Genomic DNA, 26,205 nt, shown 5'->3' on the forward strand with positions numbered 1-26,205 from the left:
AAGAACCCTTCAGGATACACAGTGCCACATCCCTGTGGTCTCAGAATACACGCCAGGCTTCAGGGATGGTAACACCAGGCAGAGAGAGCCGACGTGTGCTTCCCCTCACGTCTGACTGGGCTCAGTAGCTGTTGACAGACCACCGCGATCCCCACGCTCACACACGCCTCGGTTAATAAAAGCGTCATCATCGATGATCCGGTTCGATGCCTTCCTCCCTAAGGAAGGAAACAACAAGCAAGAAGAGTCCTTTACCGTAAGCCGAGGGAGGGGCGGCTGCGCTTGCAGTTGGGAGATACAATTGCACATCTGGTGGAGAAATGTTATGCAACTATCTGCCTGTATCTCAGTCATAAGAGCATAAGAGAAGCCATGTTGGATCGGACCAATCCAGCCCATCCAGTCCAACACTCTGTCACGCAGTGGCCAAAACTCAGGGGCCATCAGGAGCTCCACCAGTGGGGCCTCCCACGGTGCCCCACCCCCCCAAGCACCAAGAAGACAGAGCATCACTGCCCCAGACAGAGGTTCCTTCTAGACCAGAGGTGGCCAAACTGCATCTCGGGAGACACATGTGGCTCTTTGGCAATATTGTGTGTCTCTCAAACCCCCCATTGCCCCCTCAGCTGGCTTGGAGAAGGCATTTCTCTCTTTACATCACTTTGCCAAGCCAGCCGGCAGCTTGGAGAAGCATTTAAAGTTGCTTTTTCCCACTCCTCCCTCCCCTCCCCCTCCATTTGCCTGCCTCCCTCTTCCTTCCTTCCTTCCTTCCTTCCTTCCTTCCTTCCTTCCTTCCTTCCTTCCTTCCTTCCTTCCCTCCTTCCTGCCTTCTTTTCTTCCTTCCCTCCTTCTTTCCTTCCCCCTTCCCTCCTTCTTTCTTTCCCTCCTTTCCTTCCTTCCTTTCCTTCCTTCCTTCCTTCCTTCCTTCCTTCCTTCCTTCCTTCCTTCCTTCCTTCCTTCCTCTCTCTGTCTTGCGGCTCTCAAACATCTGATATTTATTCTGTGTGGCTTGACCACCCTGATCTAGACTCTGTGTGGCTAATAGCCACTGATGGACCTCTGCTCCAGATGTTTAACCCATCCCCTCTTGAAGCTGCCAGATGTTCAAGAGCCACAAGATATGAATGTAAGACGTTTGAAAGCTGCAAGACATGACCAAAGGAAAGAAGAAAGGAAGGAAGGCAGACAGGCAGGCAAATAGGTGGGGGGGACGGAGAGGTGGAAAGAAAGCAACTTTAACTTTGAATGCATTCTTCAAGCTGCCTGCTGACTTGGCTTGGAGAAGTGATTTAAAGAGACCAAGGCCTTCTCCAAGCGAGCCGACGGGGTGGGGTGGGGGCCTTGAGAGCCACACAATATGTGTGAAAGAGCCACATGTGGCTCCCGATCAAAGTTTGGCCACAAGGTGGTGAGAAAGACCCTGGCGAGAGCGCTGCTGCCGGTACTGACTTCAAGAGTTTTTGTTGCATGAACTCCTTTGCATATTAGGCCCCACCCTTCTTGCTGTAGTCAGTCCTCCAAGAGGTTACAGGGCTCTTCTTACAGGGCCTACTCTAAGCTCTCGGAGGGTTGGCTACATCGGGTGTGTGTGTGTGTGTGTGTGTGTGTGTGTGTGTGTGTGGCCTAAGCTCTTGGAGGACTGGCTACACCAGGAGTGTGTGCCCCATACACTCTTAGTTGTGGCTCACTGTTTTCTCAGTGTTCATAGTTCCAATTTTATTGGGATTTAGTACTGGAGCATATTGAACGTAAGGCACTGGCATGTGTGTTTGTGCGTATCCAGAGCAGCAGCAGCCCGGGAAGCGCTGGTTCCAGTCAGAATGGAGTCTGCCGTATCTTCTCCTGGCTCTTTAAGTGCTGGGGTGTGGTCGAAGGGGAAAACGGCTTTTGCCAGACCCGCAGCCTGGGTGCTTCGGATGCTGGGCACCTAAAAAGCCTTCTTGGCACCCACTTTTACCACCTGCCTGCCGATCTCCCCAGAGTGCTGGGGGTGGGGGGGTTGAGAATGTTGGGGGGGGGGGGTGGGACAAATGGGCCGGGGCCCCATTTAGGGTTTCTGCCAGCTCTGGCTGCCTGCACTTAGCCCAGGGTGGGGAAGAGGAAGGAGATGGGCGACTGCCTCTGGCAGAGGAAAAGCTTCCATTAGCTGTGATGGAGAGCCTCCAGGGAGCCTTCTTGATGGCAGCAGAGAGGAGAGAGGGGAGCTAATAGCAGGAACTGGGCAGCCGCCTCCCCTCCCTGCGGCCCAGCTCTTCCTAGAGATCCAGGAGGCTGAGCTGGGCTTGTCTCTTCCCGCAGCCTGCTTCCAACAGCAGCTGGGCGGGTGCCTGCGGACGCTGACAGGCCAGGTGTGAAGAGGATGGCCTTCCCTGGATGCCTGTCTCTTAGGGTTGCCAAATCCAATTCAAGAAATAGCTGGGGACTTTGGGGGTTGAGCCAGGAGACTTTGGGCGTGGAGTCAGGAGACTTTGGGGCTGGAGCCAGAAGCAAGGTTGTGACAAGCATAATTGAACTCCAAAGGGAGTTCTGGCCATCACATTTAAAGGGACCGCTCACCTTTTAAATGCCTTCCCTCCAATGGAAATCATGGATAGGGGCACCTTTGGGGGCTTAAAGAATTGGACCCCCTGGACCAATCCTTTTGGAACCTGGAGGGTGTTTTGAGGAGGGACACTGGATGCTGTGCTGCAAATTGGCTGCCTCTACCTCAAATAACAGCCCCTCCAGAGCCCCAGATGCCTGCGGATCAATTCTCCATTATACCCTATGGGAATCGGTCTCCATAGGGAACAATGGAGTGCCCAGCAAACATTCCCCCCCTGCTTTCTGATGACCCTGAAGCAGGGGGGGGGCTCCAAATCAGGAGAAACCTTGCCCCCACCCTCCCCTTTTTGGTTTTCTTTCCCCTCCTGGGGATTGGCAACCTTACTGTGTCAGGCAGCAGTGTTTTGGAGGGGTATGCTGCAACAAGCCATGGAGGTTCTATTTGAACAATTGTGGCTCATAAGAACTGCCTTGCTGAAGAGGCATATAACCAGGGCTTTCCCCCCCCTTCTTTTTAGCAGGACTGCACAGGAACGTAGTTCCGGCTGACGTGGCATCAGGAGGTGTGGCCTAATATGCAAATGAGTCCCTGCTGGGCTTTTTTTTAAAAAATGCCCTGTGTGAAACCATGATGCGGCAGATGAGGTTCAGTGTGGCCAAGTGCAAAGTAATGCACATTGGGGCCAAGAATCCCAGCTACAAATACAAGTTGATGGGGTGTGAACTGGCAGGGACTGACCAAGAGAGAGATCTTGGGGTCGTGGTAGATAATTCACTGAAAATGTCAAGACAGTGTGCGTTTGCAATAAAAAAGGCCAACGCCATGCTGGGAATTATTAGGAAGGGAATTGAAAACAAATCGGCCAGTATCATAATGCCCCTGTATAAATCGACGGTGCGGTCTCATTTGGAGTGCTGTGTGCAGTTCTGGTCGCCGCACCTCAAAAAGGATATTATAGCATTGGAGAAAGTCCAGAGAAGGGCAACTAGAATGATTAAAAGTTTGGAACACTTTTCCTATGAAGAAAGGTTAAAACGCTTGGGGCTCTTTAGCTTGGAGAAATGTTGACTGCGGGGTGACATAATAGAAGTTTACAAGATAATGCATGGGATGGAGAAAGTAGAGAAAGAAGTACTTTTCTCCCTTTCTCACAATACAAGAACTCGTGGGCTTTCGATGAAATTGCTGAGCAGTCAGGTTAAAACAGATAAAAGGAAGGACTTCTTCACCCAAAGGGTGATTAACATGTGGAATTCACTGCCACAGGAGGTGGTGGCGGCTACAAGCATAGACAGTTTCAAGAGGGGATTGGATAAAAATATGGAGCAGAGGTCTATCAGTGGCTGCCACAGTGTGTGTGTGTGTGTGTGTATTGGCCACTGTGTGATACAGTGTTGGACTGGATGGGCCATTGGCCTGATCCAACATGGCTTCTCTTAAGTTCTTATGATGTCAGGAGGTGTGGTCTAATATGCAGATTTCATGCTGGGCTTTTTCTACACCCCTCCCTCATTATGATCCATCATGTCCTTTTGCACTGATTGTCTCTGTGTTCTCCTGGGGCAGGAAGGGAGCAGCTCTCTTCTGCTCTGCAGTCATTGACATTCAAAGGAACACCGCCTCTGAAATGTGGTTGCCAACCTCTGGGGAGGTGGGGCTGGAGATCTCTCAGAATTACAGACTACAGAGCTCAGTGTACATGGAGAAAAAAGCTGATTTGAAGGCGGACATCTATAGCACTTTCCCCTATTGAGGCCCCTGCTCCCCCAAACTTCACTCCCGAACCTCCAGGAATTTCCCAGCCTGAAGCTGACAACCCTACAGTCTGGACATGGAGAAGAAGAAGACAGCAGATTTATACCCTGCCCTTCTCTGAATCAGAGTCTCAGAGTGGCTTGCAATCTCCTATACCTTCTTCCTCCACAACAGACACTCTGTGAGGTGGGTGGGACTGAGAGAGCTCTCCCAAACGCCTCTTCTCAAAACACCCTCCAAATTGCAAAAAGATTGGACCAGGGGGTCCAATTCTATGAGCCCCTAAAAGAAGCTGCCCCTATCCTTCATTATTTCCAATGGAGGGAAGACATTTTAAAGGTGTGCTGTCCCTTTCAATGTGATGACCAGAACTCCGTTTGAAGTTCGATTACGCTTGTCACAACCTTGCTTCTGACTCCACCCCAATGTCTCCTGGCTCCACCCCCAAAGTCCCCAGCTCTTTCTTGAATTGGACCTGGCGACCCTAGCGAAAACGCAGGCGTGGGGATAAGAACTACAGTTCCCAAGCTGCCGCGCGGCAGGGCGTGTCCTCCCTCCCTCCCTCCCCGCAACATCAGGACCAGCCCGAGCATCCTCCGGCGAGGGATGCAGGCGTCTGGCAGGGGGAGGAGGAAGAGGAGGCGGCGGCGCCTGGAAGATCCCTAGCCCGGAGCTGCTGTGCCGCAGCTGGGAACGGCCGACGGCTCCTCCCCGGTAAGGCTGCAGGGCGGCGCGGCTGCTGGTCCCATTGCGGGGGCTGGGAGAGGAGAAGCGGGGAGAAGGGCAGCCGCTCCAGGGAGGCAGCCAGGGGCGGCCGGCTAGTCCCTTCCCTGCTTGGAGCCAGGCGGGACCGGGGCCCTTCGAGCGTCCCCTGGAGGGAAGGAGGGGGGGTGCAAGCCAAGCCAAACTTTCCAGGGAGAGGCAGGCGGGCGGAGCGAGCTGCACTTGCGCCCCAGGCTGGCTTGGAAGTGCTTTAGCGCGGTCCCCTCTCCAGGGTCTCAGGCTGAGGTTTTTTACGCCTGCTTGCCTGGACCCTTTCTGAGTTGGAGATGCCGGGGATCGAACCTGGGACCTTCTGCTTACCAAGCAGATGCTCTACCCCTGAGCCACCCTCCCTCCCCGTCGCCTTTGCCTTCTTTGAACTGCGCCCTCGGGGTTCTTCTGTCTCTTCCAGGGGCTTCGGCCTTCCAGCCTCCGGCTCCTTCCAAGCGCCTGCTCTTCTGGATCGACCTGTCCGGAAACCTTTCCTCTTGCGGGAAGGGCCGGCGGGAGCCCTCAACTTGGCCTGGGCACCATCAGAACTCCAGACTGCTGCCTGTCTGCCCAGTTGCTGCAGAGCTGGGCTCCGCTGCCAGTGGTTTGCTTAGAGACCTCGCTGTGGGGGCTGGGATCAGATTCAGCACAGGTCCGCCCTCTCCCTGTTTGCCGGGCCAGTCCCAGAGGAGTCCACCGCAACAAGGGAGGGAGCAGGAAGGGTCAACTGGTGCCAGGAGGGGTGCACGCAGCCGACTGGGAATCCGCTAGTCCGGGAATCGCTTGATATTTTTACGCCTGGGCCGCTCGCTGAAGCTGCTGTGGTTTGTTCCTCCCCACCCCCCCTTTGCGTACATGGAAATGTTCCGCGAGCCAACTCCATCTGGGACCGCACATGCTGCTGTGGTGCTGCTGCCAGCATCTTCGAGGGTGGTGGTGCTGAGCCCAGCGGTGGAGAAGGACCGGGAATCTGCGTCCCGCTTGCCTATTCCTCGCTTCAGCGCCTCTTGGTGGTCCAGGGCCTAAGCTCAGAGCCTATGTCTTCAACACAATTTCATGCTGATCTCGAAACCTGGCCGCTTCGTCTGGCGCCTGGATGCACCAAGGGTGGATTTGTGTCCTTTCCTGTCAACCTGTGGGTGGCCTTTTTATTATTTTTTCCCCCAGTTGGTGATTCTGTGCCTGGAACCGGAGGGAGTTGCATCACAAGGGGGTGCAGTCTCCTAGGGTTGCCAGCCTCCAGGTGGTAGCTGGAGATCTCCCACTATTGTAACTGATCCTCAGGCGGCAGACCAGGTCCCCTGGAGAAAATGGCTGCTTTGGAAGGTGCATTCTATGGCATTGCACCCTCCTGAAGCCCCTCCTCTCCCCCAAATTGTGCCTCCTCAGACTCCACCCCTCAAATCTCCAACCTGGAGCCCCATCTTCACATTTTACTCTGGGAGAGTTCTGCTGGGTTCCCTGCAACCACCCTTTGGGGGTATTGAGAGGGCACCCTTGGGTGCTTTCTCTGCTTTTGGATTTTGTGGCCCGGAAGGTCCCCATCTTGACACTAAGGGTTGGTGGTTTCCGTCCTGGAGAACAGGTCTCAGAAGGGACAGGGGCCTGTCTGCTTTTGGGAAAAGTCACTCACCAAGCTGCTTTTGTCTTCTTTTGCGGGCAATTTCCCGAAGGTGCTGAGGTTGAAACCCTCCCTGGGAAGACTCTCCCTTTTTCACCTGGAATGCTCCCAATTCCAGCCATGTGCAGGCTGGCTGTGGCTACTCAAGAAGGAAAGATTCTGCACATGTTCAGAGGCCCCCTTTCCTCATGATCACGTCTTCCGGGACGAAGCTGTGGACGGTCTGGTGAAAAAGCCTCGTTCTCATAATGTAGCGCTCGCACATGGATGGGCCTGCTGAACCTAGACCTTTTTTTTTGGTTGTTTTAACCAAAAAGGAGGAGGAAACCAATCAAGCCTTTGCTTATTGGGCTTGCCGTGAGCCTCGCAAGAGCTGATCTGTGCTTTTGAAGCAGGGCCTGCAAACTCAGCTGAATCCCCCTTTCCCCCTCGGAACAAAACCCAGTCTGCTGGCTCTTCTCAGGGTCCCCCTTGCCTCCTGTCCAGGGGCAACGTCATGCCCTCGCGCAGCGATTCCAGCTACTCCCTGACCGCCCGCACCTCGCACAGCTTCACTCACCTGCGCGTCCAGCGCGTCTGGCTCCAGGTCATCCTCCTCTTGGGCTTCATCCAGATGATCCTGGGCATCCTGATCGTCACGTTCAGCCTCCTCGTGAACACCATCATGCCAAGGCAGAGCATCCGCAACTCTTGTCCCATCTGGGCTGGGGTTCCGGTAAGTCCACCGGAAGGGGGTGCGGGTGAGGGAGTTTGTGGAGGAGTAAAGGTTAGAGCGGGGGTCCCTAACCTTTTTGAGCCTGTGGACGTGTTTGGGATCCTGACAGGGCATCGTAGACACAGCAACAAAATGGCTGCCGCAGGAGGAGGAGCCGGCCACAAAATGATGGCCTCCTGCTGAACGGCAGTAACGCAGAGTAGGCCCTTGTGCTGCGGTGACAGTTGCTGCCACAGTAACGTTTTTTTTAAAATCTGCACAGCCAATCAAATCTCCAGTGGCCAATCAGAAGCCTACTTGACCCCACCCACTTCCTAAAAACACTTGGCGGGCACCAGAAAAGATGTTGGTGGGGACCATGGCACCCATGAGAACCACACTGGAGACTAGGTTGCAGTCCCCAGGTGGGGGCAGGAGACCCCCCGGTTTGGAGGCCCTCCCCCCACTTCAGGGTCATCAGAAAGCGGGGGGGGGGGATGTTTACTGGGCACTCCATTATTCCCTATGGAGACCGATTCGCATAGGGTATAATGGAGAATTGATCCACAGGTATCTGGGGAGGCTGTTTCTTGAGATAGAGGCACCAAATTTGCAGCATAGCATCCAGTACCTCTCCCCAAAATACCCCCCCAACTTCCAAAAGGTTTGGACCAGGGGGTCCAATTCTATGAGCCCCAAAAGAAGCTGCCCCTATCCTTCATTATTTCCAATGGAAGGAAGGCATTTAAAAAAGGTGTGCGGTCCCTTTAAATGTGATGGCCAGAACTCCCTTTGGAGTTCAGTCATGCTTGTCACACCCTTGCTCCTGGCTCCACCCCCAAAGTCCCCAGATATTTCTTGAATTAGACTTGGCAACCCTACTGGAGACCTCTGAGTTAGATTATTGGACTAAGTCCTGCGAGATCTGGGTTCAGATTCTCCACTTGGCCCTAAAGGGGCCTTGGCCAGTAAGTATGTTTTGCCTACCTCTTAGGACTGTAGGGAGGCTAAAATGGAGGACAAGAGATTGTGTAGCCCGCCCTGAAGCAGATGGACAGACACTGTTCTGTCTTATTCTCTCTTGTGTGTTTTTATCCCTTCCCCTTCCTTCAAGGAAGCTGGGGGAATCACGTGTGTATTTCTCCTCTCTTCACAACCACCCTGTGAGGTAGGCTGAGGGATGGTAACTGGCCCAAGGTTATCCACTGAGCTTCTTCAAGAAGCTTTAGTGAGGATTCGAACCTGGCTTTCCCAGAGCTGCGTTGGATGTGCTCACGACCAAATCCTACAGGCTCTGTGCATTTATTACCAAATCTTTTCTGTTGCTTATTCCTGAAAATAGCCACAGTGGTTTTACAGGCAATTAAAATCAAAGTCAATGTTTCAAATTGAAACTGATATATAAATATAGCAAATTTCATCTAGGTAGTATGTAGGGTTGCCAATCCCCAGGTGGGGGCAGGGGATCCCCCGGTTTGGAGGCCCTCCCCCCGCTTCAGGGTCATCAGAAAGCGGGGGGAGGGGAGAGAAACGTCTGCTGGGAACTCTATTATTCCCTATGGAGACTTATTCCCATAGGAAATAATGGAGAATTGATCCGCGGGTATCTGGAGCTCTGGGGGGGCGGGCTGTTGCTTGAGGTAGAGGCACCAAATTTTCAGGATAGCATCCAGTGCCTCTTCCCAAAATACCCCCCAAGTTTCAAAACGATTGGACCAGGGGGTCCAATCCTATGAGCCCTAAAAGAAGGTGCCCCTATCCTTCATTATTTCCTATGGAAGGAAGGCATTTTAAAGGTGTGCGGTCCCTTGAAACATGATGGCCAGAACTCCCTTAAGCTTGTCACACCCTTGCTCCTGGCTCCACCCCCAAAGTCTCCTGGCTCCACCCCTAAAGTCTCCTGGCTCCACCCCAAATATTTCTTGAATTGGACTTGGCAACCCTAGTAGTATGTGTGTGTGTGTATACACACCTGTGGGAGAGAAAAGGGGCAGGAGCCTGTGTGTGTGGGGAAGACTGGGGGGTGCTTTGCCCATGTGGACACAGGGGGCACCTTTCCTGGGGCGGCAGGCACATCCCCTGCACCATTTTTTGAGTGGAGGTGCCATTTTTTAGTTTTGCTCCCATTAAAAAATAGGTAGGTCTGGTCCTGCTAGTAGCAGCTGTATAGCTGAGAATGGAGCCTCCATGTTCAAAGGAAGTATATCTCCAGGCCAGCCGTTGTAGATAAAGGAGAGCTGTTGGCTTTGTGCCCTGCTTGTGAGTCTTCCCTGAAGCATCTAGCGGCTTAGAAATAAGATGTCGGACTCGACGAACCTTGGCTTGATCCAGCAAGGTTGTGCTTGCATTCTAATGGCGAAAGGCTTTTTGTGGCCTTCTGTAGTTTGCATTTACTTTCCGGCACATTTAAAAGCATGTATTCTCTTGGCCAAAGGTGTAGCAGGAAAGCAGAACTCATTTGGCATGCTTACGCGCAACCGCTTAAAGGTACTCCATCGGCTGCAAAGCACTGTGAAAAAGTTAATGCCTTAGAGTTCATAAGCATGCATGCGCATTAGAGTGGACATGTCTTTTCGATATCCTACTTCTGGTGCCTGAAGCTGGCTTATACTGAATCAGACCGTTGGTCCATCAAAGTCAGTAGTACTGTCTACCCCAGTGGTCCCCAACCTTTACGACACCAGGGACCGTTTTTTTTGGGGTGGTGGTGGTGGTTTTGGGATGATACAATTGTGCGCTTCATTTCTATTAGTTTGGTATGGTGGTTAAGTGTGCAGACTCTTATTGGGGAGAACCGGGTTTGATTCCCCACTCCTCCACTTGCAGCTGCTGGAAATGGCCTTGGGTCAGCCATAGCTCTTGCAGAGCTATCCTTGAAAGGGCAGCTTCTGGGGAGAGCTATCTCAGCCCCACCCACCTCACAGGGTGTCTGTTGTGTGGGGGGCGGGGAAGGTAAAGAAGATTGTGAGCCGCTCTGAGACTCTGAAATTCAGAATGGAGGGCAAGATATAAATCCAATGTCGTCGTTGTCTTCTTCCATTGTAATATTTAATAGAATTATACAACTCACGGCCCGGTTGCTAACAGGCCATGGACTGATACCAGGCCACGGCCCCGGGGGTTGGGGACCCCTGGTCTCCTCAGACTGGCAGCAGCTCTCCAGGGTCTCAGGTTAGGGGTCCTTCCGATCACCTCCTGCCTGGTCCTTTTAACTGGCGATGCCAGGGATTGAACCTGGGACTTTCTGCGTGCCAAGCAGAGGCTCTACCACTGAGCCACAGCCCCTTCCCTCTAAAAAATAATGTATCTATATAAACACGCGCGCACAGGTATATATGAAGTTGCCTTATGTTGAATCATCTGTCCATCACAGTCAGTGTTGTCTTATTCAGACTGGCAGCGGCTCTCTCACATCACCTGCTGGGGATGCTGAGGACTGAACCTGGGACCTTCTGCATGCAAAGCAGAGGCTCTGCCACTGAGCCAAGGCCCCTACTCTGCCTGGCAGTGGCTCTCCAGGGTCTCAAGCAGAGGTCTTTCCCATCACCTCCTGCCTGGTCCCTTTAACTGGAGATACCGGGGATTGAACCTGGGACCTTCGGCATGCTTGGCAGAGGCTCTACCACTGAGCCACAGACCCTACTCAGACTGGCAGCAGCTTGCCAGGGTCTCAGGCAGAGGTCTATCGCATCAGATCTCTTTTTAACCGGAGATGCCGGGGATTGAACCTTAGTCTGGGACCTTGCGCATGCCAAAGAGATGCTCTGTCACTGAGCCACCATCCGTCCTCCCCACCAGCAACAGTCAGTTAGATGGCAATGAAGAGCCCCCCCCCCCTGGAAGAGCATGAATGTTTCTTCTGCTCTGTCACTTGTGCTTGGCATCTGGAATTCAGAGGACAGACCACCTCCAGACATTGAATGTTCCATTTTAGTGATTGTTGTGGCTCACAGCCACTGAGAGACCTCCTCCTTCTCCTCCATGAATTAATTCTTTATGTAAATGAATGCCGAAACTTCCAGCAGCGACTTCTGCCATGTTCTTTTAAGGGTTTTGCTTTTCAAAACTTGTATCGTTCCAATTTTAGTATATGTGCTGCCGAAGCGAGCAGGGGGTTTTGCTTTTCAAAACTCGAAGCGCTTTGCATAAATAATATAAGCACAATTTCGGGTCACATTAAAATAAGAACAATCGCTTTTGACAGCACCCTTCAGTATTTCACAGGTGAACAGAGAGCCAGTTTGGTGTAGCGGTTAAGTGCGCGGGCTCTTATGTGGGAGAACCGGGTTTGATTCCCCACTCCTCCACTCGCAGCTGCTGGAATGGCCTTGGGTCAGCCAGAGCTCTGGCAGAGCTATCCTTGAAAAGGCAGCTGCTGTCTGAGCTCTCTCATCCTCACCCGCTTCACAGGGTGTTTGTTGTGGGGGAAGAAGATAAAGGAGATTGTGAACCGCACTGAGACTTTGAGATTCGGAGTGGAGGGCAGGCTATAAATCCAATATCATTATCATAATCATCAGCATAAGATCCACGGCTCTTATTTTCATCCCAAACTGCCCCAATGCCATTGTGGTCGTGCCTCCTTGCTGTGTGCTGGATTAATTTATTCTCCGATAGGCAGTCCTCGTTTTGCAGTGAATTCCACAAGTTCATTTATCTTTGAGTGAGGAAGCACTCCCTTTGATCTCTCAGCAATCTCATGGAGAGCCCCTGAGTCCTTGTATTGGGAGAAAGGAAGGAAATTATTTCTTTCTCTGGCTTCTCTATCCCACTCCCTGGGTGTTGGTGGGCGCCATTTATTTATTTATTTATGTTAATTTCTAATCTGCCCTATCCCATGAGCAGGCTCAGGGCGGATCACAACAGATTTAAATAATGACAATAGGCAATACAATTAGAAGTAAATGAACAATTAAAACAAGGAAATTACTCCATTTCAGGTGGAAGACAACTAACCTCAGATGGCTCCCGACATCTTATGGTTGTTAGGTCCGACTCAAGAAATATCTGGGGACTTTGGGGGCAGAGCCAGGAGACTTTGGGGGTGGAGCCAGGAGCAAGGGTGTGACAAGCACGATTGAACTCTGGCCATCACATTTAAAGGGACCACACTTCCTTTTAAATGCCTTCCCCCCATTTGAAAGAATGTAGGATTGGGGCACCTTCTTTTTGGGGCTCATAGAATTGGACCCCCTGGTCCAATCCTTTTGAAACTTCGGTGGTCCTTTGAGGAGAGGCACCAGATGCTATGCTGCAAATTTGGTGCTTCTACCTCAAAAAACAGCCTTCCTTGAGCCCCAGAAACCCATGGATCAAATTTCCATTGTACCCTATTGGAATCGATCTCCATAGGGAATAATGGAGTGCCCAGCAGACATCCCCCCCCCTCCGCTTTCTGATGACCCTGAAGCAGCGGGGAGGGCCTCCAAACCAGAGATCCCTTGCCCCCACCTGGGGATTGGCAACCCTATGAAGCTCCTGTCTTTTCCCCCCCCTAACCTGAGGGAGGGGGGGTTAAGGGGAGGGAGGGATATAAATCAGATCAAATCAAAATAAATAATCTGTGCTGTGGGGATTCTAAATCCAGATGACATTTTATTTTTCTTGTCACATTCCTTCTCACATTTTAATCTCCTTCGAGGACCTTGAGGCAGCAACCCTGGGTGGTGGGTGTGGCGGAGAGAGAGCAGTTGGCCCAACTTGCTCTCAAAAGCTTCCTGGCTGATAGTTTTTCCACTCCTCAACGCAAAGAGCTTATTGCTTACTTGATACTGGCAGGTAAAATTTTAGTAGCTCAGAAGTGGAAAAAACCTAATCTTCCTACTATGGATGAATGGTTTGCGAAAGTCAGGGAGCTGATTGTGCAAGATAAATTGTCCACACAGCTTTTAATCATGGAAACACTGAACTATAAGAATAACTTTATTGAAAAATGGTTTCCATATCTTGAATATGTGAACTCAATTGCCTCTGTAGAAGAAATATTGCCTCCTGAATTGTTGAACTTTATTGTTCTGTAATTGATTGATCTATGCTTCTTTTTTGTAAAACCAAACTTTGATGTAACTTTTGTATAAGCGTTATTTAAGTTCGTGTTTGTAACATTTTTTTTTTAACAATAAAATTGAAATTAAAAAAAAAAAAGCTTCCTGGCTGAGTGGCGATTTGAATTGAGGTCTCCTGTTCCTCAGGAGTCTCTAACTTTTTTTCTTGTGCCTTCCATCTAGCTGGCGTTCTCTGGCCTGGTTGGCATCGTGTCCTGGCGCCGCCCTTTCACCCCGGTGGTAAGCACCATGTTTCGTTTGCAAAGCGGGAGTACAAGACTTGCCAGTTCTAGAGTTGCTTTTGTTGATCGTTTCTGCTTTTTCAAAGCGGCTTCATTGATAACAGATCTGACATTCAGACTGAGGGCCATCGCTCAAAAAAAAAATCTTATTCTGTTTCAATGACAGATCAACCAAGATTTTTTTAAAAAATCAAGCGATGAACATGTTTTGAATACCAGCCGCTGGGAGCCAGTCACAGGAAGACTGTGATTTATTTGTCTTAATGTAAGAGCCACACAGAATAAACATCAGACATGAATGTCAGGTGCTTGAGAGCCACAAGGGAGGGAGGAAGAGGTGGAAATAAAGCAACTTTAACTGCATTTTCTAAGCTACGGGCTGACTTGGCTTGATTTAAAGAGGCCTTCTCCAAGCCAGCCGATGGGGTGGTGGGGGGTTTGAGAGCCAGACAATATGTGTAAAAGAGCCACATGTGGCTCTCGAGCTGCAATTTGGCCACCTCTGTTATATAGAGTTGCCAACTTCAGGTTGGGAAATTCCCAGAGGTTTTGGGGGTAGAGTCTGGAGAAGGTGGGGTTTGGGGAGAGGAGGGGCCTCTGAGGGGTATAATGCCGCAGACTCCATCATCCAATTAGCCGTATTTTCCAGGGGATCTGATCTCTGCGGTTTGGAAATCCGTTGGAAGTCTGGGAGATCTCCGGCCTCCGTCTGGAGGTTGGCGACTCTAGGCAAGGAAAGAAAGATAAAAAGGGGGTGGGACAAGAAACTTCCAACCAAAGGGTACTTCAGAGTTCCATTTTAGGTTCTCTGACCACAGTGGATCCAGATAGCAAGCTGGGGGTCTCAGAGATCAGAAAAAGTGATTATTGAGGGTCCTCTCAACAGCTCCCCCTTCCCCATTTTTCTGGTTTTGTGGTACAGCCCAAATTGGCTGCTGGTCTGCTGTCCAGACATGTTTTGACCCACATCTCCCTGCCTTCCTAGGGTTGCCAGATCCCCTTGCTCGTCTGGCAGGGGGATTTGGGGGGCATTCTGGGGGTGGGCAGAGACACTGTGCGATGCCCTTGATGCAATGACATCACCTGGAAGCAATACTCCCTCTAAATCATGGAGTCTTGTGAGGAAAACAATCTACTCTGTGAGCCACCGGCATTAAAGTTGTGAGCTACTGCAGAAATTAGTTTGCTCTGGGGCCATCCTTCCTGAGCTAAGACAAAAATGTGTGAGCCGGAGACCAAAACCCCCCTGTAAACTAGCTCACACTAACTCAGCTTAGAGGGAACACTGCCTGGAAGTGATGTCATTGCGTTAGGGATATCCTGTTTTGGGACATACTTCATGGTTAAACTGGGCTTAAAGCATAGAGTACCCCAAAATCAGAGCATCCCCCTTGTGACTTCCCCAATCCAATGATTTATTTATTTTATTATATTTATATCCCGCCCTCCCCTATCGGGCTCAGGGTGGCTAACAACAGTTAAAAATACATAATGTTGTAGAGAGAGCCAGTTTGGTGTAGTGGTTAAGTGTGCGGACTCTTATCTGGGAGAATCGGGTTTGATTCCCCACTCCTTCACTTGCACCTGCTGGAATGGCCTTTGGTTAGCCATAGCTCTGGCAGAGCTGTCCTTGAAAGGGCAGCTCCTGTGAGAGCTCTCTCAGCCCCACCCACCTCACAGGGTGTCTGTTGTGGGGGAAGAAGACATAGGTGATTGTAAGCCGCTCTGAGTCTCTGATTCAGGGAGAAGGGTGGGGTATAAACCTGCAATTCTTCTTCTTCTTAAAATAGAATACAGTAAAATAGTTAAAAATCATTGTGCGCATACAATATATTTACAGTTCCACTCCTAAAATCTAAGATGGCGTCAGTATTATTAGTTCATAATTAGCGCTGCATACAGTAATGTCAAATATTGTTTGGCGCTCTGTATTTATACTGGGATGGGTTTCGATATTCACGCTGTGGTATAGCGGTCGCTTCCCCGTTTGTTATTAAAAGCTAGGTTAAACAATTCTGTTTTACGGGCCCTGCAAGTCCTGCAAGGCCCTGATATTTTCAGGGAGAGTGTTCCACAGGGCAGGGGCTGCTACCGAAAAGGCTCTAGCTGTGGTGGTAGCCAGCTGAGCGTCTTTGGCCCGGAGGATCACAAGAAGATTTTGGAAACTTGATTTTATTGCTCTCTGGGGCTGATACGGGGATAGGTGGTCCTGGAGGTAAGCAGGTCCCTGGCCATATAGGGCTTTCAAGATAACTTCCTGGGTGACTTCAATGCATCAGGGATGTCGTGCAGCAACATCGCTGCTTAGGAGAGGGGTTTCCTCAGCGGGCCAGCTGGTCTGCAGTGGAGAGGAGCCCCTGAAACTGGGGAGTCCCCCACTGGGAACTAGGGACTGGCAACTAGGGCTGCCAAGCCCCTGGTCCAGGTGGGGGTTCTCCCACCCGGGAGGTTCTCAACCTGCTGGCCCAACCTGCTATCAGCCGGAAGTGACGTCATCACGCCAGCGACGTTGCGCACCAGCCCCTCTAGGTGTTCCCGGGAAAACTCTATGGTTTTCCTGGACGCTCTAGCCATTTGGGAGGGAAAACTCTATGGTACAATAGGTACCATAGAGTTTTCCCCTCCCAAATGGCTAGAGTGTCTGGGGAAAACCATAGAGTTTCCACAGAAATGCCTAGAGCAGCTGCGCGAGGCATCGCCAATGCAACGACGTCACTTCCAGGTGACATCATTGTGTCACGCACATGCTTTGCTCACGCACAAAAGTCCCCCACCAGAGGAGGCAGGGGACTTGCCAACTCTACTGGCAATCCTACCTCTTCCTTATCTTCCCCAGATGGATTTATTGGCTTCCTCTCTTCCCAGATCACCTTCTTCACGCTTCTGTCAGTGCTGGGCATCATGCTGAGCCTGGCAGGCTCTGTCCTCTCCTGTCAACATGCCCAGCTGGTCAGATCCCTGGATACCTCCTGTCACCTGGTAAGATGAAAAACTGGGTTTCTGGGCACAGGGTTGCCAGGTCCAGGCTGGGAAATTCCTGGAGATTTGGTGGTAGAGGTGAAATTCGGGGAGGGAGGGACTTTAGCAGGGTCTAATGCCATAGAATTCCCCCTCCAAAAGCAGCCATTTTCTCCAGGGGAACTGATCTCTGTTTAGGGTTGCCAGGTCTGATTCAAGAAATGTCTGGGGGACTTTGGGGGTGGAGCCAGGAGATATTGGGGTTGAAGCCAGGAGCCAGGTTTTGACAAACACAATTGAACTCTGAAGGGAGTTGTGGCCATCACATTTAAAGGGACCACGCTCCTTTTAAATGCCTTCCCTCCATTTAGAAATAATGGATAGGGGCACCTTCTTTAGGGGCTCATAGAATTAGACCCCCTAGTCCAATCTTTTTGAAACATGGAGGGTGTTTTGAGGAGAGCCACTGGATGCTATGCTGAAAATTTGGTGCCTCTACCTCAAAAAACAGCCCCCCCCCCCAGAGCCCCAGTTACCTGTGGTCAATTTTCCATTATACCCTATGGGAATCGGTCTCTATAGGGGATAATGGAGTGCCCAGCAGACATTTCTTCCTCCCCCCCCAGTCTCTTTCTGATGACCCTGAAGCGGGGGGAGGGCCTCCAAACTGCGGGATCCCATGCCCCCACCTAGGGTTTGTGCAACCCACAAAGAGCGACGCGGATAATAGAGCAGGGAAAACAGGTTCGAAAAACCTCTGCGAAGACCAGCCTTCAATCATATACAAAATTTACTGCAAACTTATAATATCACAATTTATTACATCGATAAGCAACAATTTTGTATAAAATAGAGTATAAGGAACGCTCATGACCCCACCCAAAGTCACAAAGAAGTTCTCTGGAGAGACCAAGTACAGTATTTTTTGCACCATAAGACTCACTTTTTCCCCCCCAAAAAGTGGAGGGAAAAGTGTGTGCGTCTTAAGGAGCGAATACTGCAAAAAATTCACACAAATGCCTCTAAATTCACACAAACGGCTCTAAAAACTAGGTGCGTCTTATGGAGCGAAAAATACGGTATTTCTTGAAAGCTCGTAGAAGCTAATGCGAAACGTGGGATAAAGTACGACCGCGTCACGTATCGCTCTATGGGCCTGGCTGTACAGAAGAACGTCAGAGCATCGGTCTCTGTGGAGAACTCCTTTGTTGGAATTGCGACCTACACCCATCTGATGAGGAATTTTGGACATTGATTTGTTTTCTGAGTGACTTTGAGTGGGGTCGTTAGTGTTCCTTATACTCTATTTGATACAAAATTGCTATTTATCAATGTGACAAACTGTGATATTATAAGTTTGTAGTGAATTTTGTGTATGATTGGAGGCTGGTCTCCGCGGAGGCTTTTCTAACCTGTTTTCCCTTCCCCACCTGGGGATTGGCAACCCTATCTCTCTTGTCTAAAGAGAACTCCAGGCCTCATCTGGAGGTTGGCAACCCTGTAATCTGGGCAGGCCGTGCATGAGCTGTTAAGCCCGGAATCCCAGGTGAGGCTCTTATAGAAGAACAGCCATGTTTTTTCCCTCACAGAGATGCCAGGCCTGTGCCTGCTGTAGGGAAGTGCTTTGGGGGCAGGGCAGGAGACAGAGAGGACATCTTCTGAGCAGTGTTCCCTCTCAGCTGAGTGAGTGTGAGCTCGCTCACAGCTTTTTAGCCTCCGGCTCACACATTTTTGCCTTAGCTCAAGGAAAGTGGCCCCAGAGCAAGCTAAACAATGCAGGAGCTCACTACTTTAATGCCAGCAGCTCCCAAAGTAGAATTTTTGCTCATAAGACTCCACAAGCGTAGACGAAATATTGCTTCTGACTTGCGTGAAAACCTGGACGTGACACCAGCGTGTCGGGTAATGCGATGGGAGTTCCTGAAGACTGGGGTTTGAGGGGGCTCCCTGAGTGTTGCCTGGTATGCTGACGTCACATCCAAGTTTTCTTCTGAAAGTGACATCATTTCCACTTGGGATATTTCTCCTGCTGGTCTGGAAACAAGGAAGGGAGGGGGCCCCGACCAGTGGGACCCCTTCCAGCAGCCTCCCAGGTCCCATGGTGGTTCCCAAATAGGTACTTTCCCGTGACCATCCACTACAAAACCCATGACACAGTGCAACTGGGAAGTAACGATGCATGCACAAAACCATCAGGGACCTGGCATAATTTGGCACCCGACTGCTTGAGAAGTCTAGCGGCTGCAACTTTCTGTGTTCCTTCCACAGTCCCAAAAGGATGTGTGCGAGTGCTGCATGACACGGGCTAGCTCTTCCGCGATTCCTCGCAGTTCCTGCATGCATGAGGTCGTCCGCATATACGCAAATCCAGACTGTCCCAAAGCCCGCCAGGCTCTCAAGGTGAGTGTCCGGCAGAAAGGTAAAGCAGCCAAGCGCTCGGGGTGTGGATTTTGGTATTGTATCGGTGGCAGGGTGTTACCTGCAATGTTCGCTCTAAGCTGCAAAGTCTTGTGAGCAAAAAAAATTCCACTTTGTGAGCTACTGGCATTGAAATTGTGAGCTGTTGCATAAATTAGCGTGCTCTGGGGTCATCCTTCCTGAGCGAAGACAAAAATGTGTAAGCTGGAGGCTAAAAATCTGTGAGCTAGCTCACGCTAACTCAGAGGGAACACTGGTTACCGGCGTCTTCATTTCCTCCCAGCGTTGTTATTCTCATTGTGTCTTTCCATCCTATTGATTTTGAGTTTCTTTTTAAAAGATAACACCTTGAATTAGTCTGTGGTCCTTGGATTGGGCCTGTTCCGTTTGTCTGTGTGTCTTGATCCAGCTGTTGTTTTTAAGGTTTCTCAGCTGGCTTTTTCTTTCTTAGTGGCGTTAAAACTGATCCCCCTACTACGGGGTGGCCAATGGTAGCTCTCCAGATTTTTTTGCCTACAACTCCCATCAGTCCCAGCCAGCGTAGCCAATGGCTGATGCTGATGCTGATGGGAGTTGTAGGCAAAAAACATCTGGAGAGCTACCGTTGGCCACCCCTGCCCTACTAAGTAGAATAGATACCCAGACAGACATGATAGGAAAATATGGGCTGGCAGATTTTAGTAGAATGGAATAGTTTTTGCAGTTAATTCTCTGTCAGGTGATGTTAGTGATCCAGCCATTACAGGGGTAGGTTTCCCCTGTGGAATAATAAGCATCAAATTAAACAAAGGCTTTGCAATTGTTTTGATTGTGGCAAAATTCGTTTGTTGCCACAAAACTGCCATGAAAATCAGTTTTTAGTACAGGGGTGGCAGTTAGCCACAGGGTATTGTTGGAACTCTCTGGGGCAAGTGATGCTCTGTATTCTTGGTGCTTGGGGGGGCATAGTGGGAGGGCTTCTAGTGTCCGGGCCCCACTGATGGACCTCCTGTTGGAACCTGGGTTTTCTGGCCACTGTGTGACACAGAGTGTTGGACTGGATGGGCCCTTGGCCTGATCCAACATGTCTTTTGTTCTTAACTTGTTTAGCATAAGAGCCAGTTTGGTGTAATGGTTAAGCTTGTGGACTGTTATCTGGGAGAACCAGGTTTGATTCCCCACCTCTCCACATGCACCTGTTAATGTGACTTTGACTTTGAGTCAATCACAAGTTCTCACAGAGCTGTTCCTCTCAAGAGCAGTTTCTGTCAGAGCTCTCTCAGCTCCACCTGCCTCACAGGGTGTCTGTTGTGAGGAAGAGAAGGGAAAAGAGATTGTAAACCGCTCTAAGATAGCCTAGGGCTGGTCTTGCCTGCTGGATTGCTCAATCGCTGGGTTTAAAAATAAACCAGATGTAACCCAGGGGAATTAATGCTATGGCTCTCTATTTGGAACCTTTAAATATATCTGGAGTATGTGAAGAACAGTGATCATGCCCAGGGATTTTAATGCCCAATCAGAAGCTAATGATAAGCAATTGTTTAAAATTAATAATATTTTTAGATTTTAGAGCTTTTAAAAATATTTTTAGAGCTTTTTTTTGTAGAAAAAGCCCAGCAGGAACTCATTTGCATATTAGGAAAAAACCCCTGATGTCACCATTTTCCCCACATAGGGCTGTTTTGCAGGAAAAGCCCAACAGGAACTTATTTGCATATTAGGCCACACCCCCTGACGGCAAGCCAGCTCAAACTGCATTCCTGCTCAAAAAAAGCCTTGACGATAACATTAAATGTGTGCAAACATGTAAACACGCGTCGTTTGTTTTTAATGAATATTGAACACCTACAACTTTTTTGTTATACTGCTGTCTTTGTCTGATTGAACAGCCTATTGCAGGGGTGGCCAACGATAGCTCTCCAGATGTTTTTGCCTACAACTCCCATCAGCCCCAGCCATCAGCCATGCTGGCTGGGGCTGATGGGAGTTGTAGGCAAAAAAATCTGGAGTTACCGTTGGCTACCCCTGGCCTATTGACTTTAAGACCTAGATGGGATGGGATATTGTACTGAACCTTTTGGCAGGAAGAATGAGGGATTTTTGGATATTATGGACTAGGGTTGCCAGGTCCGTCTCTCCAGCTACTGGCAGGGATAGAGGGGTAGAGTTGGGAGATCCAGGCTAGGAAACCCTGATCCCCCCACCGAACACATTCACTTTCATTTTGTTCACCTCCTTCCTGGCCAGGAACTCCGCCTGTCCTCCCTCTTCAGTGCCAAATACTCTTTCCACTTTTCCCCCTAGGACCTGCTCTTCAGTGTTTGTGGCCTGACCATTTTCTCCATCCTGGTGTGCGCGCTTTCCGCCCTCATGTGCTGCATCCACATCTTCTCTTTAGACATCCTCCATGCGGTGAGTCCTCTCGAAACGTCTCCCTCACCCCCGACTCTTTTCTGATAGATGTGCTATAGAGCTATATGTGCTATAGCCCAAGATGTGCTATAGCGCTGGAGGAGTCAGCCGTATGAATCTGTTGCTGCAAAATAGCAAAGAGTCTGGTAGCACCTTTAAGACGCACTAATTCCATTGTAACATAAGCCTTCGAGAAACACGGCTCTCTTCGTCTGATGTTTCAGTATTGTTCCCCCAAACACATTCACGCTAAGACCGATTTCCCACGAGCCTTTTGCTGCTCTCACGCTCCTCTTCTCCGCGTGGCTTCTGTCAGATTTCACACACCGGGGCTGCAACCAGCTTTGCCTTTTTTGCGAAGCAAACAGAAACTGGTTTTTAGAGGATCTTGTTTGCTGCATGAAAGAGGCGGAGCGAATTGCAGCCTCGGGGCAGCTTGTGCGAAATCCGACAGGAGCCCCACTAAGAAAAGGAGGGTGAGAGCGAGGTAAAGCTAATAGGAAATCGGTCTCACAGTTTTGCCTCCCTCTTTCCTGGCCAGCTCAATCTGACAAAGAGAGCCATGTTTCTCGCAGGGCTTTTTTTTTTAGCAGGAACTCCTTTGCATATCAGGCCACACACCCCTGATGTAGCCAATACACCTGGAGCTTACAGTAGGCTCTGTACTAAGGGCCCTGTAAGCTCTCGGAGGATTGACTACATCAGCGGGTGTGGCCTAACAGGGATGGAATTCTAGCAGGCGCTCCTTTGCATATTAGGCCACACACCCCTGATGTAGCCAATCCTCCTGGAGCTTGCAGTAGGCCCTGTAAGCTCCTGGAGGATTGGCTACATCAGGGGTGTGTGGCCTAATACACAAAGGAGATCCTGCTACAAAAAAAGTCCTGCTTGTCACAATGAAGTTGTTCACTCTTCCATTCCTCCGGTGGAAATGTTCCTCTGCTGGCTCTTTTTTCTGACTTCGTTTTGTGTCATTTGAGCATACCTCCTCCTCCCTTTTGCTTAATTCAGGAGGCCTCCTAAACTGGAAGAATGCTGTCAGCTCCGATCCTTCAACTCTCTGTCCCATCTCTCCTTCCTTCCCAGCTCTCTCCTCCACGCTCCAGTTCGGTGACTTTGGACTGCACCTCTCCCCCGGACACTTTCCTGCATAATATGCTGGACCTAGAAGAATTTGTTCCCCCTGTACCGCCTCCACCATACTACCCTCCAGAGTACACCTGTAGTTCTGAGACGGATGCCCAAAGGTATGATGAAGTTTACAGGCTCGCCAACTCTGTCCTGGGAAATTCCTTGAGGCCCAGGGGCAATGCATGGGGAAGGATCTCTGTAAGACTGTGATATCATTCTAGTTCTTCTGTTCTTCAAGACTCTGTGGTATACCATAGAGTGTGCATTCCAAAGTGACCATTTTCTCCAGGGGAACTTCTCTCTGTTCATCAGCTGAAATAATGTTCTGGTCTCCTTGAGAGGGCTAGAAACCTTGTGAATGTTTGTTTGTGTGTGTTAGCTAAAGACCATAGAGATTCAGGAAATTTCTAGAGTGCCCCCAATGCGGTGATGTCACTTCCAGGTCTTCATCTTTCTGACTCGGGTTGTGTCGTCACTGCATCCTCAGGTTGTGTCATCCTGGAAATAACATTGCTACACCAAGCGATCTTCACCATTCCCCCCCACGCTACTCCAGAAAGCACTGTGGGGAATGGGAAGAATTGTGGGAGTTTGCCAGCTAGAGCAGGGAAATGGCATGCCTACTGTTCTCTCATTGTACCTCAGGGGGAGTGGGTAGATGTAGACCCTATTCAAGGTTAAGGAGGAGCCATTTCTTCTGCCTTGACTGAGGAAGAAGAAGAACATGCCATCAAGTTGATTTGTCACTGAAGAAGAAGAGTAGGTTTTTTATACCCTGCTTTTCTGTTCCTTAAGGAGTCTCAAAACAAAGTACCGGCACTGAAGGTCGCAACCTGTACATCTAGAAATTCGTAGTAAAATACTTTGGTTGACTGATACAAAAAAAAGTGGGTTCAGTTCAGACCGAGGTCTCTGTAAACGTACAAGGAAGGTCTGAGGCACCTGCCCTAGGAAGGAGGGGTAAAAATGAGAGGGGAGAGGGAGGGGGAAGCGTTCCCATCTCATGTGCTTGACACCTTAATAAATAAAAAGTTGGGTGAGCAGGGGGGTTATTTTACAGTGTGTCTTCTCTCTTGTGGACTGTGCAGCATTTCTGATCCGGCCTCAAATCTCTCTCACGCTCTCTCTCTCTCTCGCTGTTGCTCTATCTCTCACTCTCTCTCGTGCTTTTTCTCTCCCCCTCACTGTCGCTCTCTCTCTCATACTCTCTTGCTGTTGCTCTCTCACTCTCCCCCTCGTTGTTGCTCTCCCACTTCCTCTCTTGCTCGCCCCCTCACTGTCTCTCACTGCCGCTCTTCCTCTCTCGCTGCCTCTCCTTTTCTCTTGCTGTCGCTCTCTCATTCTCGCTCTCTCTCGCTTTCGTTGTCACTCTCTCCTCTCGTTTTTGCTGTTGCTCTCTCCTCTCTCTCACTCTTGCCGCTCTCTCTTGTGCTCTCTTTCTCCCGTGCTCTCTCTCCCTCCCTCCAACGGAGGGGCCCTACAGAGAGAAGGGGGTGTAAATAAAGTGGCCTGGCCTCACCTGGCTTCCTGTAGCTACTGGCCTGAGTAGGGCTACCAGTTCCTTCCTGGCAGAGAGGGGGAGATAAGATTGCCAGATCCAAGTTGGGAAAGTCTTGAAGATTTGGGGATGGAGCCTGGGGAGGACAGAGACAGTGGAGTACAATGCCAGATCTGATCTTTGTAGTCCGGAAATGAACTGTAATTCCAGGGGATTGCCCTGGAAATGGTGGAAAGCAGAGGGGTGTATTTCTTTCTTTGTATCATGGATAACAAGATTCTTTTATTTGGCAGCATCACTTACAACGGCTCCATGGACAGCCCTGTGCCGCTGTACCCCACTGACTTCCCCCCCAGTTACGAGGCTGTTATGGGACTCCACGGGGATAGCCAGGTAAGAGGTTTTGCTAGGGTTGCCAGTTTGGTGTAGTGGTTAAGTGCGTGGGCTCTTATCTGGGAGAACCGGGTTTGATCCTCCACTTGCAACTGATGGAATGGCCTTGGGTCAGCCAGAGCTTTTGTAGGAGTTGTCCTTGAAAGGGCAGCTGCTGTCAGAGCTCTCTCAGCCCCATCCACCTCGCAGGGTGTCTGTTGTGTGTGGGGGGGGGAAGGTAAAGGAGACTGTGACCACTCTGAGATTCAGAGTACAGGGTGGGATATAAATCCAGTATCTTCAACATCTTCTTGCCAGGTTCTCATGGCCACTGGTAGGGAAGGAGGTGGAGGTAGGGTTACCAGCCTCAGGTTGGGAAAGCCCTGGAGATTTGGGGGTGGAGCCTGGGAAGGACAGGAACCTCAGTGGGGCAGTGCCACAGACGCCACCCTTGAGAACCGATCTCTGTAGTCTGGTGCCACCTAGAGGCTAGCATCCCTCGGTTTTGCAGAAGAGAGGGCTTCTTTCCCCACTACTGACTGGAAAGCTGTTGGGGCTGGGGGTGGAGTGATGCGGAACAGTGGGGATGGGTGATTCGTGGTGACTGGGGGGGGGGTGATGGGAACAGTGGGGATGAGCCTTGGTTTGATCAAACCGTGGTTAGGTATGACAACTAAACCAGACAGTACCACCAACCGGGGTTTGTTGGATGGCCGCAGGGCTTTTTTTTGTAGCAGGAACTCCTTTGCAAATTAGGCCACACCCCCTGATGTAGCCAATCTTCCAAGAGTTTACAGGAGTCTTAGTTTAGGGCCTCCTGTAAGCTCCAGGAGGATTGACTACATCAGAGGGGTGTGGCCTAATATGCAAAGGAATTCCTGCTACAAAAAAAGTCCTGGATGGCTGTAAAACAGGATTTCAGACTAGGGTTTTTTGATGGTTTGACAAACTCCTGTTGGTAAGTAAACTGTAACTTGTCACCACATATGAGTCAGAGAAGTAAAACTGCGGACATTTTAAAGCTTGGGAGGCGTTTATTCAGAGGAAGGAGTGTAAATGATGGGGGAAATGGAAATCTACACAATAGAATCCTAGAGTTGGAAGGGACCTCCAGGGTCATCTAGTCCAACCCCTTGCACAATGCAGGGAATAGACAAATACCCACCCCCCGCACACACATACATCCCCAGTGACCCCTGCTCTGTGCCCAGAAAATGGCAAAAATGTCCAGGAAATATGGATTTGCTACCTGTGGAAACCAAATGTTGCCTTGTGATAAGCATACAGAGGTGTGCCTTTCATAAGAAATAAGAGAAGCCATGTTGGATCAGGCCAATGGGCCATCCAGTTCAACACTCTGTGTCACACAGTGGCCATAAGAACATAAGAGAAGCCATGTTGGATCAGGCCAATGGCCCATCCAGTCCAACACTCTGTGTCACACAGTGGCCATAAGAACATAAGAGAAGCCATGTTGGATCAGGCCAATGGGCCATCCAGTTCAACACTCTGGCACCAACCAGGTGCCATCAGGAGGTCCATCAGTGGGGCCAGGACACTAGAAGCCCTCCCACTGTTGCCCCCCCCCCCAAGCACCAAGAATACAGGGCGTCACTGCCCCAGACAAAGAATTCAATCTATGCCCTGTGGCTAATAGCCACTAATGGACCTCTGCTCCATATATTCATCCACTCCCCTCCTGAAGCCATCTATACTTGCAGCCGCCACCACCTCCTGTGGCAGTGAGTTCCACGTGTGAATCACCCTTTGGGTGAAGAAGGAC

General features: G+C 50.3%; 1 protein-coding gene across 1 annotated transcript in view; it reads left to right on the forward strand.

Annotated features, from left to right (window-relative positions):
- Positions 1–193: 193 nt before the first annotated feature.
- ENTREP3 (endosomal transmembrane epsin interactor 3) overlaps positions 194–26,205 on the forward strand; it is a 70,595-nt gene continuing 44,583 nt past the window's right edge. The window contains exons 1-11 of the mRNA XM_060257098.1: positions 194–256; positions 1,784–1,981; positions 4,879–5,014; positions 5,475–5,657; positions 7,070–7,389; positions 13,596–13,652; positions 16,520–16,633; positions 18,881–19,012; positions 21,314–21,421; positions 22,508–22,668; positions 24,344–24,443. Of these exons, the coding sequence (XP_060113081.1) occupies positions 194–256; positions 1,784–1,981; positions 4,879–5,014; positions 5,475–5,657; positions 7,070–7,389; positions 13,596–13,652; positions 16,520–16,633; positions 18,881–19,012; positions 21,314–21,421; positions 22,508–22,668; positions 24,344–24,443 (1,572 nt within the window). The remainder of the gene's footprint in view (positions 257–1,783; positions 1,982–4,878; positions 5,015–5,474; positions 5,658–7,069; positions 7,390–13,595; positions 13,653–16,519; positions 16,634–18,880; positions 19,013–21,313; positions 21,422–22,507; positions 22,669–24,343; positions 24,444–26,205) is intronic.

Source organism: Heteronotia binoei, chromosome 1 (genome assembly GCF_032191835.1).
Source record: "Heteronotia binoei isolate CCM8104 ecotype False Entrance Well chromosome 1, APGP_CSIRO_Hbin_v1, whole genome shotgun sequence".
In the NCBI taxonomy this organism is placed as follows: Eukaryota; Metazoa; Chordata; class Lepidosauria; order Squamata; family Gekkonidae; genus Heteronotia; species Heteronotia binoei.